General features: G+C 39.3%; 1 protein-coding gene across 1 annotated transcript in view; it reads left to right on the top strand.

Moving 5' to 3' along the window:
* LOC117042294 overlaps positions 1 to 19,524 on the top strand; it is an 86,226-nt gene that overhangs the window by 31,605 nt on the left and 35,097 nt on the right. Inside the window, exons 19-29 of the mRNA XM_033141841.1 lie at positions 1,123 to 1,235; positions 4,438 to 4,559; positions 6,459 to 6,674; positions 8,551 to 8,694; positions 9,118 to 9,281; positions 9,817 to 9,929; positions 13,047 to 13,162; positions 16,282 to 16,500; positions 17,438 to 17,590; positions 18,217 to 18,377; positions 19,144 to 19,253. Coding sequence (XP_032997732.1) covers positions 1,123 to 1,235; positions 4,438 to 4,559; positions 6,459 to 6,674; positions 8,551 to 8,694; positions 9,118 to 9,281; positions 9,817 to 9,929; positions 13,047 to 13,162; positions 16,282 to 16,500; positions 17,438 to 17,590; positions 18,217 to 18,377; positions 19,144 to 19,253 — 1,631 coding nt within the window. The remainder of the gene's footprint in view (positions 1 to 1,122; positions 1,236 to 4,437; positions 4,560 to 6,458; positions 6,675 to 8,550; positions 8,695 to 9,117; positions 9,282 to 9,816; positions 9,930 to 13,046; positions 13,163 to 16,281; positions 16,501 to 17,437; positions 17,591 to 18,216; positions 18,378 to 19,143; positions 19,254 to 19,524) is intronic.

Raw genomic sequence — 19,524 nt, 5'->3', positions numbered from 1 at the left:
GGAAGGAAGAGTGCTCCAGCTGCTAGTTTCCCTGGGATTGTAGGAGCAAGGAGATAGGCCACATCCATCAGACAAAGGAACAAGAGCTACCACATGTATTTCAAACAATAACACCAGCAAGAATAGATCAACTTGGCCCTACTGGATAAAAGTGCCCACTTCTATATTACTATTTGATTCATGCCTTAATGTACCTTTCCATTCCATTGTGTTTCTTTGTAAGCCTAATATGGCTGGGGATGAGCAGTGGCATGGAGAACACCAAGGTATACATAACTGAATGATGAGTTGAATGAGCATCTGATTTATGTTTGTCCTTCCTGGCTCAGTAAGTGATACACATGTTAATGTCTAATTTTGCACAAAAATTCTCCAAAAGGCTTCCAGGGTGGCTTAGATAAGTTCAACAATAGGCAGCATATTCCCTCCCTGCAGGCTTCCTGTCTAAAAGATGCAGCATGAGAGGAGAAGAGATGAGGGACTAGGAAAAACAAAATCTAGCACTTACAACGTCTTAAACTTACAAAGTTACTTTAATGACCTGTTTGAGGGCAAGGAGGAGCCAACTGAAGCTGGTCCCTCTGCACAGTCCACAGAGGGTGTTGTTCTTCCCATCTCTTCCTCTGTTGCAGCCAGATGAAATGGCTGCCAATCAATGACAATTGAGGAGAGAACTGGAACTACTCTTCCAGCAGTTGTCTTCTTTCAGGTGCAGGACACAAAGGACAGCCTCTGTTAAAAATCTTAACATTTGGGCAGATTCAGGTGGGGAAAAGTGGTCCTTGAGATATCTTTGACCCAAGCTACAAAGAGGTTTTAAAGAGCTTGTATATCACAGTTGAATAGGCAGTCCTCATAATAAATACAATAGGTACTGGAGATCCAGAACTCAACTCTGCTCATTGTTTATCCGAGTACTAAAATCATATAATTTCCAACTGCTTTAATGATACCTGCACAAGATAACCCAACACCAATTTAATATCAGAAGCAACATTTGCAGCTGGAATGAGAACAAAGTGATAATTTTTTCATTAATTGTGAAAACACTTTCACTGCTTTTAAAAATCAGTACTACCTGGCTATTTCTGTTTTTATTCCTCATCCTGATTTCAATTGTAGGAGTGGATACAAAAGTTTGTTAGAGAAAAAACATGGCTAGGACTGCAAGATATAAACTCTGATGAGGTCTGGACTTGGTCACATGAGGACAATGCAGAAAGTACATTGCAATGGTATGTATAATGAGCGTGCCCAATCCATAACTGTTGGCAGTTTAAGCAGATCTCAGCTGTGTATTGCATGTTTGCAAACAGCTATGAAAAGACTTATCAAGGATAATAAACACAGCACCTGGAACTTCTGTATGCAGATCTCATTTGGTATCAGTAGTGGCTTTTATTATTACAAAATACTGAGAACAGGTCAGGGAAAGTCTGAGAGAGTGTAGAGGTAAGAGTCTGGAGAAAGTTATGGAAGTATGAGTAAGTAACACATGACAAAATTACTTTTTCTAAGCACAGGGTAGTGAATAAATTTTTAGGGTTAAGCTGTTTTCTACATCTGGCCAAACCTTATCCCTTTTCCACTCACGTTTAAATTGTTGTTTTGCTATTGGCTCAAGCCTAAAGGCTGGGCCAGACATGTTGCTTTCCTACCGTATCACAATATGTTGCACTTAGTAGGAAAGTTGAGGCATGGCTGCTTGATTTCCTCACCTATCATATAATGTCATGGCTTTGGTGGTGGTAATGCACTTGTATGTTCTGAGTATTGGAAAATATCAGGACTTCACCCACTCTGAGAACCGTTAGACAGCTCTTCTTCTTTCTTTGTATGGTACCCAAAGACTAATGCCCAAAGGCATTAGTGGCCTTGCTTAAATGCTTGCCTGGCTGGATTCATAGGAATATAGATGACTGCCTTATACCAGTCAGAGCACTGGTACTAAAATATCTGAAAAGGCCATCTGTGCAAGTCAAAACAAAATCGGAAATTCTTTCTAGTAGCACCTTAGAGACCAACTGAGTTTGTTCCTGGTATGGTTATATCAGATACAAAGATCTTAAAACAAGTATGCTTGGAATGGAAAGAAGCTAGTGATGGGCTGAAGGGCCATTGAGGGTTTGAGTGCTTTCAGGAGTAGGAGTTTCACTAAAATGGGCTTCCGGCGAGGGCGCCATTGCCGGCGGCTGGGAGTTGTCTCGGCTTCGAGACAGCTCCGGTTTCCCCGGGGGCCAGGAGCTCCGCGACCGCGCAGCGGGCTCCGGTAAGCCACGGGAGGAGCGTCCCGCGGTCAGGGCTCTCCAGCGGGCCCCTTTGCGACGTCCCATTCTCGGGATTTCCTCATAAGAGGGAGTCCCGAGTGAATGGGTAACGGCGCGGGGCTGTGGAGGCTGTCCCCAACCGGGGATTAACTAAGCGGCGGCCGGCAGTGGCATTTGAGCGCCCCGTTCTTTCTCATTTGGACTGAAACAAGAAGAAACCCGTAAGCTGTAAGTACGGAGTTCAATTTGAGGCTAAAATTTCTTTGATTGGCTTTTGGGGAGAAACGTTAAAGAGGAAGTCCGTTTCTCTCCCCTGTGACAGGAGAACTGTAACATTGGATCTGGCTGTTGCTACTTTTGGCTGATACAAAGTTTTTCTTGACTTTGAGTTTGATTGATAAAAAGACCCCTTTTAGGGGTGGACTGAGATTTTGGAAGTATTTCTTCGGAGAGACTGTGGATTATAAGGTGGAAAATTTTTGCACTCTGATTAGGGGGAAATGGCGGCTGTAATTTGAGATCTGAAGATGGAAAAGTACTGAACTTTGTTATTTCCTGCCTACTGTTGCCCTTTTTGGTTTCGTTTCTATGATGCCTACAGACTTAGCAATGACTTCAGGACAAAGAAAAAAATTTTTGGAATTGGAACTTTCGCAACAGAATGTCATCGAAAGATTTTCTGAGATTGGTACTGCTTTTAGGAATTTGGCTAAGGAACTCAAAGAACTTAAAGTTTTAATCAGTGAGTGCTATTCAGGGATCTTATCTGAAGTGGAGGAAACGCAACTCCATGAAGAAGAAAAGTCCTGTCGACGTGAGAGGTCCAGGTCTGGCTATCGCGACGCTATAATTGCTCTCTGGGGTGGGAGCCCAGAAAAGCAGGAACAACAATTTTGGGAATTACAATTGCAATTTGATTGGAAGACTGAAGTGGAGATGCTTGGTGGTGATGTATTATCTTCTCTGAAGAGCTCAGTAAAAATGTTCTGGGACAATGTCTTGATTTTCGGATATCAAGGAAAAGAGGACATTCTGGATTTTGGGTTGGGAAAAGATTGGGGGGAAGTCTGGTGGGTCACTGTGATGGGAGGAGAGAAAATGGCAAAAAGTGGGGTAGGATGAAAGAACAGATATGATTAACCAGGAAGGCCTATCACGGTACCCCGATGTCAGAGAGTAAAAATGGATTTGGAAAAGGGAAGAAATACTTAGTCTTTTTTATGATATTGAGGCGGTTTAATATTTTATAAGGTATGAATTAGAAGTAATAGGAGCAGCAGTTTTATGGAACCAAGAGAAAGAAAAGGTTATAAGAAGTTAAAATTTGTAATAAGAGGTTATATTGTTTAGTCAGAAGTTATATGATATAAGATTTTGAGATAAAGACTAAGAAGTTTAGTGAATGTATTGTTAAAACAACTAGAGATGTTACTAAAGTAAATTAGAATTGAACGCAGGAGAGAGAACGGGGGAAGTCCCCCTAATAAGATTTGGAACAAGATTATAATTAATAGTTGGTGTGTTCCTGTTTGTAAGGTATGTATTTGTTTTCTTTTATTTAGTTGATGTTGTTTGTAATATTTGTTTTTTCTTTGAATGATTGTTATTACTTGTTGTTTTGTGTGACTGTATTTGTTATTTTTTGTGAAAAACCAATAATTTTTTTGGAAAAAAGGAGTTTCACTAAAATGTCTAAGCTGCTTAACTTTACCCTCCCTTGCTTCTTTAACAACAACAAAAAACCCTTTGTTTTTTCATAGCAAGATCATATTTCCTGGCAGTTGGGCCAGAATGCATCATGTGATGATGTAGTGTAATTGCCAGGAGCATTCTTAAAACAGAAGTAATAGTGTTTTGTAAGTGTGCATCCCACCTGCTTTTGTCAGCCAGCACAATCTGCACTTTTAAAGCACCCTGCTCACCCAATTTCAGTGAGGAGTAGGCAATTCCCTCCCCAGACAGGTTAAGAAAGTGCACTGAATAATCTGCCAGCCTTCACTATCTTCGCGGTGTACTCTCCCAGCTTGGCCCAGAAGGGGTATCTGCTCTCCATTCCAGTTGGGAGAAAGAATAGTTGGTGGTCACCAGTGAGCAGCAATGATCATGTAGAAATTACATGGGCATGTACAGATGAAGTTACTTAATTAATTCTTTTATTATATTTTGACAGGCTGGATCTCCCAAAGGGGTTCAAATGGCATAGATGTGCTGAAATGTCAAACAAAGGTGTTATCAGTAAAGTTTACTGTACTGAAAAGAGAGAATGGGTGTGCAAGAGACCAGCTGGACGAGGTTTGGAGTCTGCCGATCTTTATTGTTATGTTATGTAGAAGTTGCTCATGTATAATTTGGGGAAGAAGACAACTGAATGAGAGTTAGCATTGTTGACTTTTTGAAGATCAGCTGTCCCAACAGAGGGATTAAATGCTGCTTGTTTGGAACAGAAAGAAGCCCTGAATTACAATACTGTGTACCAGTTGCAACACAGTGCAGTGGTATCTCGGTTTAAGAACAGTCCGGTTTAAGAATGATTTGGTTTACAAACTCCGCAAAACCAGAAATAGTGTCTTGGTCTAAGAACGAAATCCAAACAGTGGAAGGACACCGGCGGTGGGAGGCCTCATTAGGGAAAGTGCACTTCAATTTTAAGAATGGATTTGGTTTAAGAACGGACTTCCGGAACGGGTTAAGTTCGTAAACCAAGGTACCACTGTAGTTTATAATACTCTGTTTTGGGACACTAAATAATCTTTAGATGCACTTTGCGGTGGATCAATGATCAACAGACCATAAGGTTTTAGATCATATGTTTCAATCTGAAGGCTTTTAATGCAAACTTTCTGTATTTATTTGGGAAGTTTTAGGCCATTGGCCTCTCTTTACATGTGATCTGCTGTGGTGAATATTTGTATTTTGACAAAATTCTGATAGCTTCAGCATCTAAACGAGGTAGCAACCTAGATGAACTCTGAGAATTGCATAGAGTTTGCAGAAGCAATTAAAAGAGTCAGCAGCAGCTTTCTAAACTCACCAGCTGTTATAATGAAGATCCTCTGTAGTTTTATAAAAATGTACACTTCTTACCCCCCTAAGCATAACTCAGTTAAATGAATGATTTGCAGAAGTGCCAAAAAAGCTTTTAAAAATAAAACTCTTAAAGAGGTGGAGATAAGGCCTGCTTGCAGATGGCCACTATGGGAATAGGATGCTGAACTAGATGGTGCTTTAGTCTGATCCTTCAGGAATCAGTCACATACTCAGTAATATTTCAGAGAAGAAAGAATCATATCACCAGGGAACCCTAAGATATGCAGAAGGTTAAAAAAAACACAAATCCTCTTTAACCCTCCCCGTGAGGCAAGTTCCCAAAACCAGCGCAATGAGTATGCCCAGTTGTCACAGAGAGGAATGAAATGGAGCTGTTGGAAATCTGAACAGAATCATTTTGTTAAGAGACCCATGTTTTTTTCTGTTCATTTTTTGTAACTTACATTGGCATTAAAGGAATCCCCAGAAAGTTCTAGATCTCTTGCTACCTTTGTCAGCACTTAATGGCTGATTGCCTTAAATAATTGCTTTACATTATTTCTGCGGGATTTGCTGTCTTGATTTAAAGCATGCTAGTAGCAATTGTTTAATAGTAGTTGATCTTATGGCAACAAAGCCATAACTTGTCAAATGCTGTTATGGGTCTAATGGTGGTACGCAGTGTTCAGTATCTTCATTTTTCTGTTGAATTTGCACATGCATTGTGGCTCATGTATTGTAAGTTGATGGGCAAAGGTTTAGAATAAAAAAAATTGCGGGGGTTTTGCTTTTTACAATCTGTGAGCAGTGCAGCTGAATTACTTAATATGATTGCAGACAAGTGAGCAATAATAGGGATGATTAAAATATCAGAGTTATGACATTCTTTATTTTGTCTACAAATTTTAACATTTTAAAGAAATATACTCGGTATAGATTTTTCAAAGTGCTAACCGACCTTGCCTGGCTTTGTTGCGAGTCAACCGTATCATAAACTAGCTTTATACTTCTACATCATTGTTAATTAAGCTGTAGAACTTATAGAGGCCAATCTTCTTTAAGAGGCCTCTTGTGTAAGCATCACATACATAATATTAATATTTGGTTGTTCATATATATTAAACAGATGGACCTCAGTTTAACCCTTTTCTCTCCTCCCTACAGACCTTGATGTATATACAGGCTTTTGGGATTCACTAGTGATCTCAGAGAAACCAACTTTGTCAGCCAATTATACTTACAATTATTCAAGGGATGAATGTATTAGATTGAAGTCAAGATGTCTTGGCTATGGATTGTGGAAAAATGGATATTTCTTGTTCAATGGTTTAATATTAGTTGGTGGCGGATTTGGTCCAAGTGTAACATTTTTAAAATCAGGTAGTTGTAATTGTCTTGCGTACCTTCTTAAATGTTTAGAATTATTGAATACTTAATTGTATCAAGATTCCCTCTCATGAAAATACAAAATTCTGTGATATTTCTGTATTCTAAATACAGTGGTACCTCGGTTTACGAACTTAATCCATTCCTGAAGTCCATTCTTAAACAAAATCCGTTCTTAAACCGAGGTGCACTTTCCCTAATGAGGCCTCCTGCTGCCAGTGCCCTTCCACCATTCGGCTTCTGTTTGTAGACCAAGGTAAAGTTCGCAAACCGGAACACTACTTTCGGTTTTGTGGAGTGCATAAACTGAATAGTTCTTAAACAGGACTGTTCGTAAACCGAGGTATCTCATTCATGCTTTTCCTTGCTGAAGAGTCTGGCACCTTGGAATAGCCAGTTTCTTTCACCTACAGATGTAGAAGTATAACAAAGAATACGGTTTTGTTTTGGTTTTCCCCTCAGGTGTGATATTTGCTTGTTCCTGCTTTTACTCGTCCAGTATACCCCCTCAACTGAACACTGATTTCTTATTTCTTTTTGCCTCTTCCAAATGCTTTAAAGCATAGTCACAAACAGTGCTTTTTTTGGGGGGGGGTGCATACCCCTAAACATTTTGTGAATCTAAGTTTAGCCTCATTGAGGAGCAGTATTTTAATATAAGTAGGAAAATGAGAGTACCCCTAAACATTTTTTAAAGAAAAAAAGCACTGCTCGCAAACATTTGTTTAATATCTTCATTTATAGTGGACATCATGCAGTCACTGGGTTGAGCTATGGCTCCATTTCTGGTGATGAAGGCAGGAGACAAAAGCTCTTTGGAAAGTAGGCAGTTCCCACTTAGTTTTCTGCTCCTGCCTGTGCAAAGCAGTAATCTTCATTTTATATTCTTTCTATTCTTCTTCCCATGGTCAGGGTTTTCCCTCTTTACCTCCTCTGTTTGTACCTTAGTTCTTTCAATTTGGATGATTTCCGCCCCTCTTCACCCCATTATCTCCTTACACCTTACTCAGATTGCTTCCCTCAGAAATGTTGTTCCTACCTTTTTTATTTTGCTTCTTCTCTTCCCTGCTTTCTTCACCTGAAAAAAAAATCAGAAAAAGGACCAATAAAAATCTTCCTCTTCCTATCCTCGCATTCTACCAGGTTTGCAGCAACAACAGCTGCCTTTTCTACTAATGCTCCACTGTCAGAGATTTTCAGGGTGGCTTCATGTCCTTGCATAGCACATTTGCCAGACATTATAAAAAGGACTTATTTGCCTCAATGGACATCACCTTTGGCCTCAAGGTCCTTCAACAGGCTTTAAAGCTCTAATCTGTTGCTGTTGAGACATACCCTAATGGGGAAAGCTGTGATATGTCCCAGCCCAGTGACCGCTTGATGCCCACTATAAATAGTACAATTGGTACTTACCTGAAGAGTTTTCCATAAGGCTCACCATCGCCATCTAGTGTCATATTGTATATTGCACATAAAACAGCCCTGTTTAGGGAAGCTTTTAATGTTTAATAGATTATTGCATTTTAATATTCTGTTGGAAGCCGCCCAGAGTGGCTGGAGAAACCCAGCCAGATGGGCGGGGTATAAATAAATTATTATTATTATTATTATTATTATTATTATTATTATTATTATTATTATTATTATTATTACACACCTAAAACGTTTTATTTGCAGCTGTATAGCTGAGTCCCAACTAGGCTCTAACCTTAGGCAATCTTTTCTTCCAACTTCAAGTATGGAAATAATAACACTGACCTACCTAGCAGGGCTGTTGTAAAGGTTACAACAAGATAATGTATGTGAAACACTTTGAACATTCCACACTGCTATATTACTTTTATTTTATTTTATTTTATTTTATTTAAAGCATGTGACTATGGATACTATGGGCCAGAGTGTGAAGGTGAATGCCAGCCCTGTCATTGGGACAAACCATGCCACCCTGTTACAGGAACATGTGAAGGTCCCATTGTTTGTGTTGCACCTCAGCGTGTAGGTACATGCCCTTTCGGTAAGTGGGTTTTTCTTTCTTTCTTTCTTTCTTTCTTTCTTTCTTTCTTTTAAAAACCCCTATTTACTCATTTAAGAGTTTTGAAAACAAAGCTTTGCCAAATGTAGTTTATAATTGAAGACATAAAAGCATACAAAAGAAGTATCTGAAAAATAATGTAATTAAAATAACAGGATAAAACAATGCATCCTGATGGGTGGACAAAGGGAGAATGTGCCCCTAAGGATGGATCCTGATTTGCAAACCATCACTTGTAAGCTTATCACTGACAGTTATTGGAAGTTAATGGGAAGATTCTGCCTTATATAATGAACAACTCTCTACCCACTCTGAAAATACTCACTTGGCAAAAGATACAAAGCAACAAAACATGGAAAATCATAGTAGTTTTTGCATTTGTTTTCTCTTTTGATGGTGTGTCAGGCTTGTACAGTTTAAGATGCCCCTTTGGCGATGGTTGGTGGTACTGGGGAGGAAAATGCTACTTGATAGACGAAAAAAGAAAAGTGGCATGGAGTGAAGCACAGAAGCTATGCAGACATTTTAAAGGCACAAATCTGCTTGAGCTACAAAGCATTGAGGAAAAGGTTAGAATCTTAAAAAGAAAAGAAAAACCCTATAAAATGTTGGTCACTTTTCTATTCAAGAGTGCTGAAGGTGGTAAATCATTTACTTGCTTAAAGAAAATTCAATGGGCACTTTAAAAATCTACCTTTTTGCAAATGGCACTTCAACATTTATTTCAAGGGAGAGATTTTGTTTGTACTGTGAGGGAGGAGTGTTAACAAAAATATAAAGCCCTCTTCCCCCTCCCTTTCATACTCTTGCTGTAGTCAAAAGTCACTTGTTGGGTGAGATACTGGGGAGGAAGAGAACAGGCAAATGGCTTCATGTGAGATGTGTACCAGACCCGTTATTTCAAGTAATGGTTGCCACATTGTGCCTGATACCTAGGTGGAGAGATGGAGAGGAGGTGCTATCAACCCTTTTGTTTTTGTTCAAAGGGAGAATTGAGCCATACTTATCCCCTGATGTGTATGCAGTTTCACCCATGGAGTATATTGAGATCACACCACCAGATCTTAACAATGCTAATTATGTCTATGTTGTGTTCTGCTCCAGACATGGCTGAAAGCAATGATAAATCAACAAATGTGGGTAGGAATGAAATGGCATTCAGAGACGTCTCGTTGGCAGTGGGGAGATGGATCAAATGTGAACACTAATATAAATTGGTAAGATGTTCACATTTTACTGCCTTTTGTGAATAGGACTGGAGGTACTTTTTACTTATGCCCCTGAAATACCTACTGAGCAGTTTTCAGTGTATGGATATGTACTTATTGAAGCTAAATGCTAATAATTTAAGAACATAAGAAAGGCCTGCTGGATCAGGCCAGTGACCCATTTAGCCCAGCATCCTGTTCTCACAGTGGCCAAACAGATGCTTGTGGGAAACCCACAAGAAGGACCTGAGCAGAAGAGCACTCTCCCCTCCTGTGGCTTTCAGTAATTGGTATTTAGAAGCATACTTTCTCTCTTTTTTATAATATTTTTTATTAATTTTTCATTAATAATAATCCAATATAAGTCACATTGATACAATACCAAATCATAATACAATTTAAAAAGCCAATTATTCCATTCCAAATTCAACATTTTTGGGTGACTTCCCACGTTCTGATCTTGGGGAGATGCTGTTGTTGTTCCTTCTCCTGTGTCCATTCTTATTTAATCCAAATAATACCATTCCAATGTTATTCCTTTATCTTTGCAGCCACTGATGTAATGACTTTCAATTGTATTTAACTGTTCCATATCTGTTAATTTGCCAGAGGGGTTTATATCTTGTAACTTTCTGTGTGGAATATCTTTTAACATTTGTCTTTCCTTTCTTGTTGCAATCCATTATTTCCAGCACACACACACCCCTGCACTCTGAGAACTTAATTCTTTAGTGCAATCCTCTCCACCATATTTCTTTGGCATCTAGTCTTGCTCCAGGCTGACTTCCAGCATTTCTCTTTGATCTCTTACCATCTGTTAACAAGCTGATATCTCTCCTGAGCTATAATAAATCAAAGTCAAGGTCCTCATTAGGGGGTATACAAAACATTCCACACATTTCCGCTCTTTCAATTAGTCTGTAAAAATTATAAAGTTTTTGTTGATTCCCTCTTGCATTCCTCAATCCATTAATAATTATATTCCATTAGAAATTATTTTTCTTTCTTCAGTGAAGGGCCGCCAAATCATAAAACAACGTAGTGCATGTATAGCTTTCCTCTACCCACCTTCCAATCCGGTTACGACGATAGTCCTCTCCAGATCAAGACATTGGCACTCAATGGCTGATTCATTTAGGAGGTTATCTTGTCTCCTTCTTCCAGAACATGTCTGTTTTTTAAAGTCCAAATTCATATCTATCTTAAAAAACAGAGGAACTGCCGCTCATGGTGACTGCGTTGGAGAGTTACCGATACGTGCAGTGGTATGCCCTCTGTGTCCCCTGCCCTGCATTGTAGAAGCGAGAAGCAGGTATCGGACAATCTGCGAGTGAGACCTACCCCCCAACCCAAGGATAATTACTCTCAAATTAACCTTAATTATCTGCACGCCCAGCGTCCATTATCATGGGAACTGCTGTTCGCCATAGCGGCTTAGAACCGGAAGATCTCTAGAAGCATACTTTCTCCGACCATGGCTTTAGAAGACCATGGCTTTAGAAGTGGAAGAACTGGTCACTTTCCCCTTGGATATAAGATGTACTCAAGTGGGTTTGAGCTTTCTCTGGTGCTTGTTACTGCCTTAGGTGTTGTAAGAAGTAGTCCATTATACTAATAGCAAACTCATTCTTCAAATGCCTATCCTTATGTAGCCAGAACAGAATCATCCATGCACAAGGAGCACGCAGGGCCTTCTCAGTGGCTGTATACAGACTTTGGAATTCCACTCCTGGAGAACTTAGACTGACTCCCAATTTGTTCTCCTTCTGCTGGCAGGCAAAGACTTTCTTGTTCCAACAGGCTTTTGGGAACTGACTGTTTTTAAGAAAAAAGCTGGTGTTGATGCTTTTATTATAATGATCTGTATGTTTGAATAAATCGTTCAGATATATATTCTTTCAATGTTAGTATTTAAACATTCATATTCTATTGATGTTTAAATGTTTTAAATGACAGTTTTTTCTATGTTTTAGCTGTTTCTGAGGCGGGATATAAATAAATATTATAATGATGATAATGATAATGGCTGCTTACCCAGTCACAGGCTGGGCAGCTGTTGCAACCCGTCACTCCAAATGCTTACCCTCAAGAGCAACATCTGGGTTAGGCGGTTGGCCATTGGGAAACTCCTAGGCCAGCCGCTGGGGAGTGGCAGGCTTTCCCGACATCTGTTTACTTGAATCCTGGCCAATCTGGTCAGGCAAAGTGAGCTGGGCTTGAGACCTGATAAAAGTTGTCTGTGTCTGTCCCCAGGGTCTGCAGTGGCTACTAGTCTAACCACATGTGTGTGTGTGGGGGGGGGGGGTGTAAGTGGTGAATCACCCCTACCCCAGAACTGTGCAATAACAGGGGTCGAGTAGGAAATATCTGTACAAAAGCCAAGGCATTTGGCATATGGGCCATAGAGCTTTCTTCAGCAGCTTGGGAATGTAATCCCTGTAGACCTGCGGCTTGTGGAGAACCTATTAATCCTGGGCTTGACCCTGTCATGCGACAGACCTCCAGCACGAGAGTTGTGAGGGATATACACCCAATACCTAACCCAAATCCAACCTACATCTGGAATAAATAAAGTTGTGGCCAATTTTTTAAATCCCAGATTGTCCTGCCCAGTTCACCTTCTTGGCTTAGGCCTTGCTCCCTGGAGCAAAGAGTCACTGTGAGTGAGTCCACAATAATAATAGATTGCCCAAGACTGTCAGAAGTAAAAAATATAAATCTATCTATCTATCTGTCTATCTGAGAAAATCCTAAAGGGTGGGAACTCCAAAACAGCTATGTGAAGACAGAATGTTGAGGGATGGAGGAAGATGACGACTTGAAAACTGTGTAGGGAAATGGAATGGAGCATAATGAACATGGCTAACTTGGTAGAACCCTGAACAGGCATATTCTACACTGCAGCATTCTTTTTTCAGAGGCCACCTGCCTTATTTTTTATTATTATTATTATTATTATTATTATTATTATTATTATTATTATTATTATTTCTAATGTAGCAGTGCTCTCAAAATGACTCCAAAATTCTGCATACTGATGTGTGATATAACAGATTATGTTATAAAAATTAGTATGAATATTTTTCTCTTCCTAGCTGTAGTTCAAAATGTTGCCTCTCCCTTTAGGTTAAATATAGAAGGGGACAAGCGTGATGGCTGTGGTACTCTTCTCAAAAATAAGCCACTACTGCAATCAGCAAAGTGCTCTGAGAAGTTTTATTTTATATGTGAAAGAGAAGAATGTAAGTATTAGCTTATTATTATTTTTATGGAGGTCTCGTACACCCCAGGTAGTGTGGTTGCTGACCTTGAACCAGACATCCTGGAGAGTGAAGTCAAATGGGCCTTAGAAAGCACTGCTAATAACAAGGCCAGTGAAAGTGATGGTATTCCAGCTGAACTATTTAAAAATTTAAAAGATGCTGCTGCTAAGGTCCTACACTCAATATGCCAGTAAATTTGAAAAACTCAGCAGTGTCCAGAGGATTGGAGAAGATCAGTCTACATCCCAATCCCAAAGAAGGGCAGTGCCAAAGAATGCTCCAACTACTGCACAATTGCACTCATTTCACACACTAGCAAGGTTATGCTTAAAATTCTACAAGGCAGGCTTAAGCAGTATGTGGACCAAGAACTCCCAGAAGTGCAAGCTGGATTTTGAAGGGGAAGAGGAACCAGAGACCAAATTGAAAACATGCGCTGGATTATGGAGAAAGCTAGAGAGTTCCAGAAAAACATCTACTTCTGCTTCATTGACTACGCAAAAGCCTTTGACTGTGTCGACCACAGCAAACTATGGCAAGTTCTTAAAGAAATGGGAGTGCCTGATCACCTTATCTGTCTCCTGAGAAATCTCTATGTGGGACAAGAAGCTACAGTTAGAACTGGATATGGAACAACTGATTGGTTCAAAATTGGGAAAGGAGTACAGTACGACAAGGCTGTATATTGTCTCCCTGCTTTTTTAACTTATATGCAGAATTCATCATGCGAAAGGCTGGACTGGATGAATCCCAAGCCGGAATTAAGATTGCTGGAAGAAATATCAACAACCTCAGATATGCTGATGACACAACCTTGATGGCAGAAAGTGAAGAGGAATTAAAAAGAACCTTCTAATGAGGGTGAAAGAGGAGAGCGCAAGATATGGTCTGAAGCTCAACATCAAAAAAACTAAGATCATGGCCACTGGTCCCATCACCTCCTGGCAAATAGAAGGGGAAGAAATGGAGGCAGTGAGAGATTTCACTTTCTTGGGTTCCATGATCACTGCAGATGGTGACAGCAGTCACGAAATTAGAAGACGCCTGCTTCTTGGGAGAAAAGCAATGACAAACCTAGACAGCATCTTAAAAAGCAAAGACATCACCTTGCCGACAAAGGTCCGTATAGTTAAAGCTATGGTTTTCCCAGTAGTAATGTACGGAAGTGAGAGCTGGACCATAAAGAAGGCTGATCGCCGTAGAATTGATGCTTTTGAATTATGGTGCTGGAGGAGACTCTTGAGAGTCCCATGGACTGCAAGAAGATCAAACCTATCCATTCTCAAAGAAATCAGCCCTGAGTACTCACTAGAAGGACAGATCCTGAAGCTGAGGCTCCAGTACTTTGGCCACCTCATGAGAAGAGAAGACTCCCTAGAAAAGACCCTGATGTTGGGAAAGATGGAGGGCACAAGGAGAAGGGGACGACAGAGGATGAGATGGTTGGACAGTGTTCTTGAAGCTACTAACATGAGTTTGGCCAAACTGCGAGAGGCAGTGAAGGATAGGCGTGCCTGGCATGCTCTGGTCCATGGGGTCACGAAGAGTCAGACACGACTGAACGACTGAACAACAACAACATTACATACAGTACACACTGCCTTTTCCTGTATAGTCTGAAAACTTGAAAGAGAACCCACCTTAAACACCAGTATTGGATTTCCAACACCGAGCAATCAACAACAAAATTACTTTATGTCACCATAACAGCTGAACATATTTGGAAAAAATGTGCTGGCAAAACAAAGCCAGGAAAAATTGCTTTTCTCAGAAGAGTGTTCCACAGTGTAAGGGCTACCAATGAATAAGCCTTTTCCCTTCACCTTCCTCATCTCATTTCTATGGCTGAGGGAATGCAAAGCATGACTTCAACTTAGAATCTTAATTACAGGAGAGGGTGGTACAGTGAAATAACATGTTTTTCAGGAATTCAGGAGATAATGACGAGCAGTTTGAATTCACAAGTGAATTGGAATTCAGGGCAGGTTAGTGAAGATCATAATACAGTAAATGATTTGTAAGCAGATTAGTCAAGAACATAGTAAAATGTTTTGCATGTTCACTCTCATCAACATTTGGACCACTGAGGTCTGTACCATCTGAAGCTTCCAAACTGTTTTCAAGAACAAGCCCTTATGTAGTATATGTATGATACTTGCTGGATATCTTGGTGTCCTTGAGAAAGCTTTCAACAAGGTACCTTCCAAGGACACCCAAGTAAGCTCAGTAGTCAAAGAGTAAGAGGCGATATCCTCTTGTGGATCAGGTATTTGTTAAGTAGGAGGAAGCTGAAAATGGGAAATGCAGTTCAATGTAAACAAGAGGAAAGTGGTATATATTAGACAAATATAATCTTAATTTCACATATACGCTCATGGAGTCTGATCTGGCAGTGACTAATCAGGAGCAAGACTTTGGGGTTGTAGTAGATAGCTTGAGGAACACATCGGTCCAGTGTAAGGCAGCTATGGAAAAGGCAAATTCCATGCTAGGGAGTATAATGCTGTTACACAAATATGTAGTGTTACTGCATTTGGAAAACTACGGTATGTACAGTTCTGGTACATACCTCAAAAAGTATACTGTGGAGTTGGAAAAGGTTCAGAAAGTGCAACCAGAATTATCAAAGGGGTAGAGCAAATCCCCTTTTGGAGGAAGGTTGCAGCAATTGGGGACTTTTTAGGTTAGAGAAAAAAGACGAGTAAGAGGTGGCAATGCATGATGGAAGTTTATAAAATTATGTAATAGAACTAGGCAGAGCCTAGTTAAACTGTGGTCACAGTTTTGGATGGCTTAAAAAGTATTAGACTAATTCATGGAGGAAAAGTCTTTATCAAGGACTGTTAGCTGTGATGGAGGCTATATTGTTTGGAAGCAGTATACTTCTGAATACCAATTTATGGAAACCACACAAGGGGAGAGTTCTGTTGCTCTCAAGTCCTGCTTACAAGTTTCCCACAGGTATTTGGTTGGCCATTGTAAGAATTGGATGCTGGACCAGATTGACCATTGGCTTGATCCAATAGGCTCTTCTTATATCATCTTAATGTTTGAACTGATGGTAAAAATCACGGTCTATGATTGTTTTCTTTGGACAGCTATGAATATATTCCAGGAATACAAAGGTCACATTATACCACAACGACAAAAAACATTGCCAAAAATGTTCTATACTTTCAGTGATGCTGAAAAGGATTGCATTTTTGAGAAAACTACTTGTACTGGTATAGTTTTATCACAAGGCCAGTATTATATGGTTAGTGGAAAGGATATATTTCAAAGCTTCAGTGCACATGACGCCGTATATGTGAAGTCTGGTGAGTCACTTAAAGCAACTTATCTATAACAATGTGGCTGTGGCTACCAAACTATCTTTTTCCTGATCTTATGAAATGCCTCTTAAGTTGTTAACTGGCAGGTGCATACTGTTGGCTCCTTCGTACATCTCTTGTGCTGCCAACTTATCCAAAGTACTCTGATCCTAAAAATAGTAGAGCTTATTAAATTTTATGTAATGTTTTATTTTCTTAAATCTAAATGACTCTGGAACTGTTTAGTTCCAAAAGTAAATATGTCCAGCTGGGTCAGGAGTTTACAGCTTTGGTGGTGTCAACATCAAAGCATTAATTACTATTTTGCTCTTATGGGACAAAAGATTGGGTAGAAATACATCAAATCAATCAATCATACATAGCTTCTTTCAAATAAAATTGAACTTCTCTATCAAATAAGCTATTTTTCATTCAATCCTCAGTTAATGAGCTCTAGTGTAGTACAGTGGCTGGATGATTGACTTGTGAGCCCCCAAGTCCCACATTTATTGCCCACTAGATGGCAAGTCATTTTCTGCTCTCTTCATGTTTCTTCCCAAATCTAATATGGGAGAATAATAATAATAATAATAATAATAATAATAATAATAATAATAATAATAATAATAATAATAATAATAATAATAATAATACTGACCTATCTTCAGTTTGTGAATCACTTTTTCACATTTCGGAAAATAACTAAGTATACACTAAGGTGACTATCCTATGCACACTTGGGAGGGAGTATGCCCCAATGAATACAGAGGTTAATATTAACCTGGAGCCAACCAATGGTAATATATTTTGGAAGTGCTGAGCAAGTTGGGTTCTATTTGCATACCTAAAATAGCTCATAGTAAAAGTCATATGTTGAAATGTACTTGTTCATCCGGTTTTTAGTTTATTCTTTTGCTGTTTTAATTCTCAAATTTTATTCTAGTTTGCAATCCTGGATTTTTTGGTACAAATTGTCAATTCACTTGCAAAAAGTGTGCCAATAACTTGCCTTGCCATCCGATTACTGGAGAATGTGTAGCCATTGGCCCTACCAAGTGTACCTTGGACTCCCCATATCCAGAGTGTAATGCAAAAGGTACAAAATATGACAGTTTCTAGGCATACCGTAGGTTTTCCTTTTTTATTCTCTCATTTTATGTGGCTTTCTCTGCCTTTCTTTTAGTACCTCTTTTAATTTATGTCAGCCACTCTGTAGAAGTCACTCTAACTTTTTTACTAACCATTGAAATTTTGTTTTCATTTACTAATATCTTTCCTTTAAATTTTACCATTTACCTCACATTAGTTAACTGTGTAGATAAAATAAATGATACAGGAAACTGCTGCATGTAATAGTAACTTAAGCGACTGAGCCACAAACTCACTAGGTGGCGCTCTCTGAAGTGCTACAAAGGTACTACAATTACTATGTGCTCTGGTTTCCGTCACAGTGTTCCGCTGCGCCAGAAGCGGATTAGTCATGCTGGCCACGTGACCCAGAAAGCTGTCTGTGGATGAACACTGGCTCCCTTAGACTGAAGCGAGATGAGTGCCGCAACCCCATAGTCGCCTTGACTGGACTTAACCCTCCAAGGGTCCTTTTTTTACTTTTTTAATTTAGTATGGTTTGCTCACAGCTAGAAATGCATTAAATTACATAGATATGCAGGTGTATCTTGTGGTTTCAAAGTTATATTACAACTTACTGTATTGGTTTTTAAGCTTTCACAAATCCGTGCCCAAAGAAGCCCCAGTGGTACCATTATGCCAAGTCATGTTACTATGTGGAACACACAAAAACAGCCACATGGACCGATGCCAGGATGGCATGCCAAGGATTTAAGGGAACAGACCTAGTTAAAATTACAAACAGTCATGAAAAGGGTACTTTTTGTGAGCTGGGGGTGGTAATTGCTTTATATCCTTCTCATACTGGATAGAGGCTGGTTTGTGAATTAGACTTAATTAGATTAATTCTGTTCCTGTTTTCTTTTGTTCATTTTAGAAGCCATACAGATTGCAGGTGTTTTCTCCATTCAGATTAAGCAATTCAATACCTACCCAACATGGGAGGTACTTCCCCAGTTTACTGTATCATGTGACTATGATTTGTGTGTGTGACTTCTTCAATCATGAGTGAGGCCAGTTGCGTGGGTCTTTCTTTTTCCAGCACAAAAGGACTCTGTTGTGGTAGTGTCTCCAGCCAGCCACTGTTACTTCTGGTTACAATTGCAGCATTAGTTACCTAACAATAACAAAAGTATTTTAGACTTATTATAGAAAGTGGTGGTGAGAACCCTTATACAGTGCTCTTACAGTGACTATGAATGCTTTAGAAAGCTCCCTTGCAGCTGAGAGAAACTGAATGTATGTTAGCAATGCTACTATCTGAAGAGATTTGGAGCTTTGTAATCCGTGTGCTTACTTCAGTTTTCTCTCTTAAATTATTATTTAAAAGCATATACCATCGTTATCTAAACTAGACATGCGGTAATGATTAAATGTTGTTTGGATATAAGGCTTTAGGATTCTTGCTATAAAATAGGTTTAGGACTTTTTCCCCTTTTCTGAATGTTGGTTTATATTAAACCTATTCTACTCCTACACCATAAAGAACGGTTCAGATTTATTTATTCTTTATTCTTACAGATGTGGGTACAGTATAAAGGAGATGACAGCTGGATTGGTTTGACCTTCAGCAAGCGGACATATCAATATATTTGGGTAGATAACACAACTTCAGTCTTTCAAAATGCATGGTGAGATGTTTTCTAATATAGTCCAGTATTAACAGAAAAGACCGTTTTCAGAGCCTTAGTAAAGTCTATTCTCTCAACAGAAAAAAATGATCATGTGATATATTCAGATTCTAGTACATGCTCTTTATTGTAAGAAAGTATTCAGAGGTTCTTTCTGTTTCAGTAAGGATCTCGCTGATTTTCAAGTCTCTAAAACCACAATGACTGTCAATTCAGTGTATTACGTCAAGTTATGAACAAGTCTTTCGTCCATATTTTAAGCTTCTTCATT

Source organism: Lacerta agilis, chromosome 2 (assembly GCF_009819535.1).
Source record: "Lacerta agilis isolate rLacAgi1 chromosome 2, rLacAgi1.pri, whole genome shotgun sequence".
Lineage (NCBI taxonomy): Eukaryota > Metazoa > Chordata > Lepidosauria > Squamata > Lacertidae > Lacerta > Lacerta agilis.
Note: the sequence above shows the minus strand (reverse complement) of the source record. Positions and strands in the feature narration are given on the sequence as shown.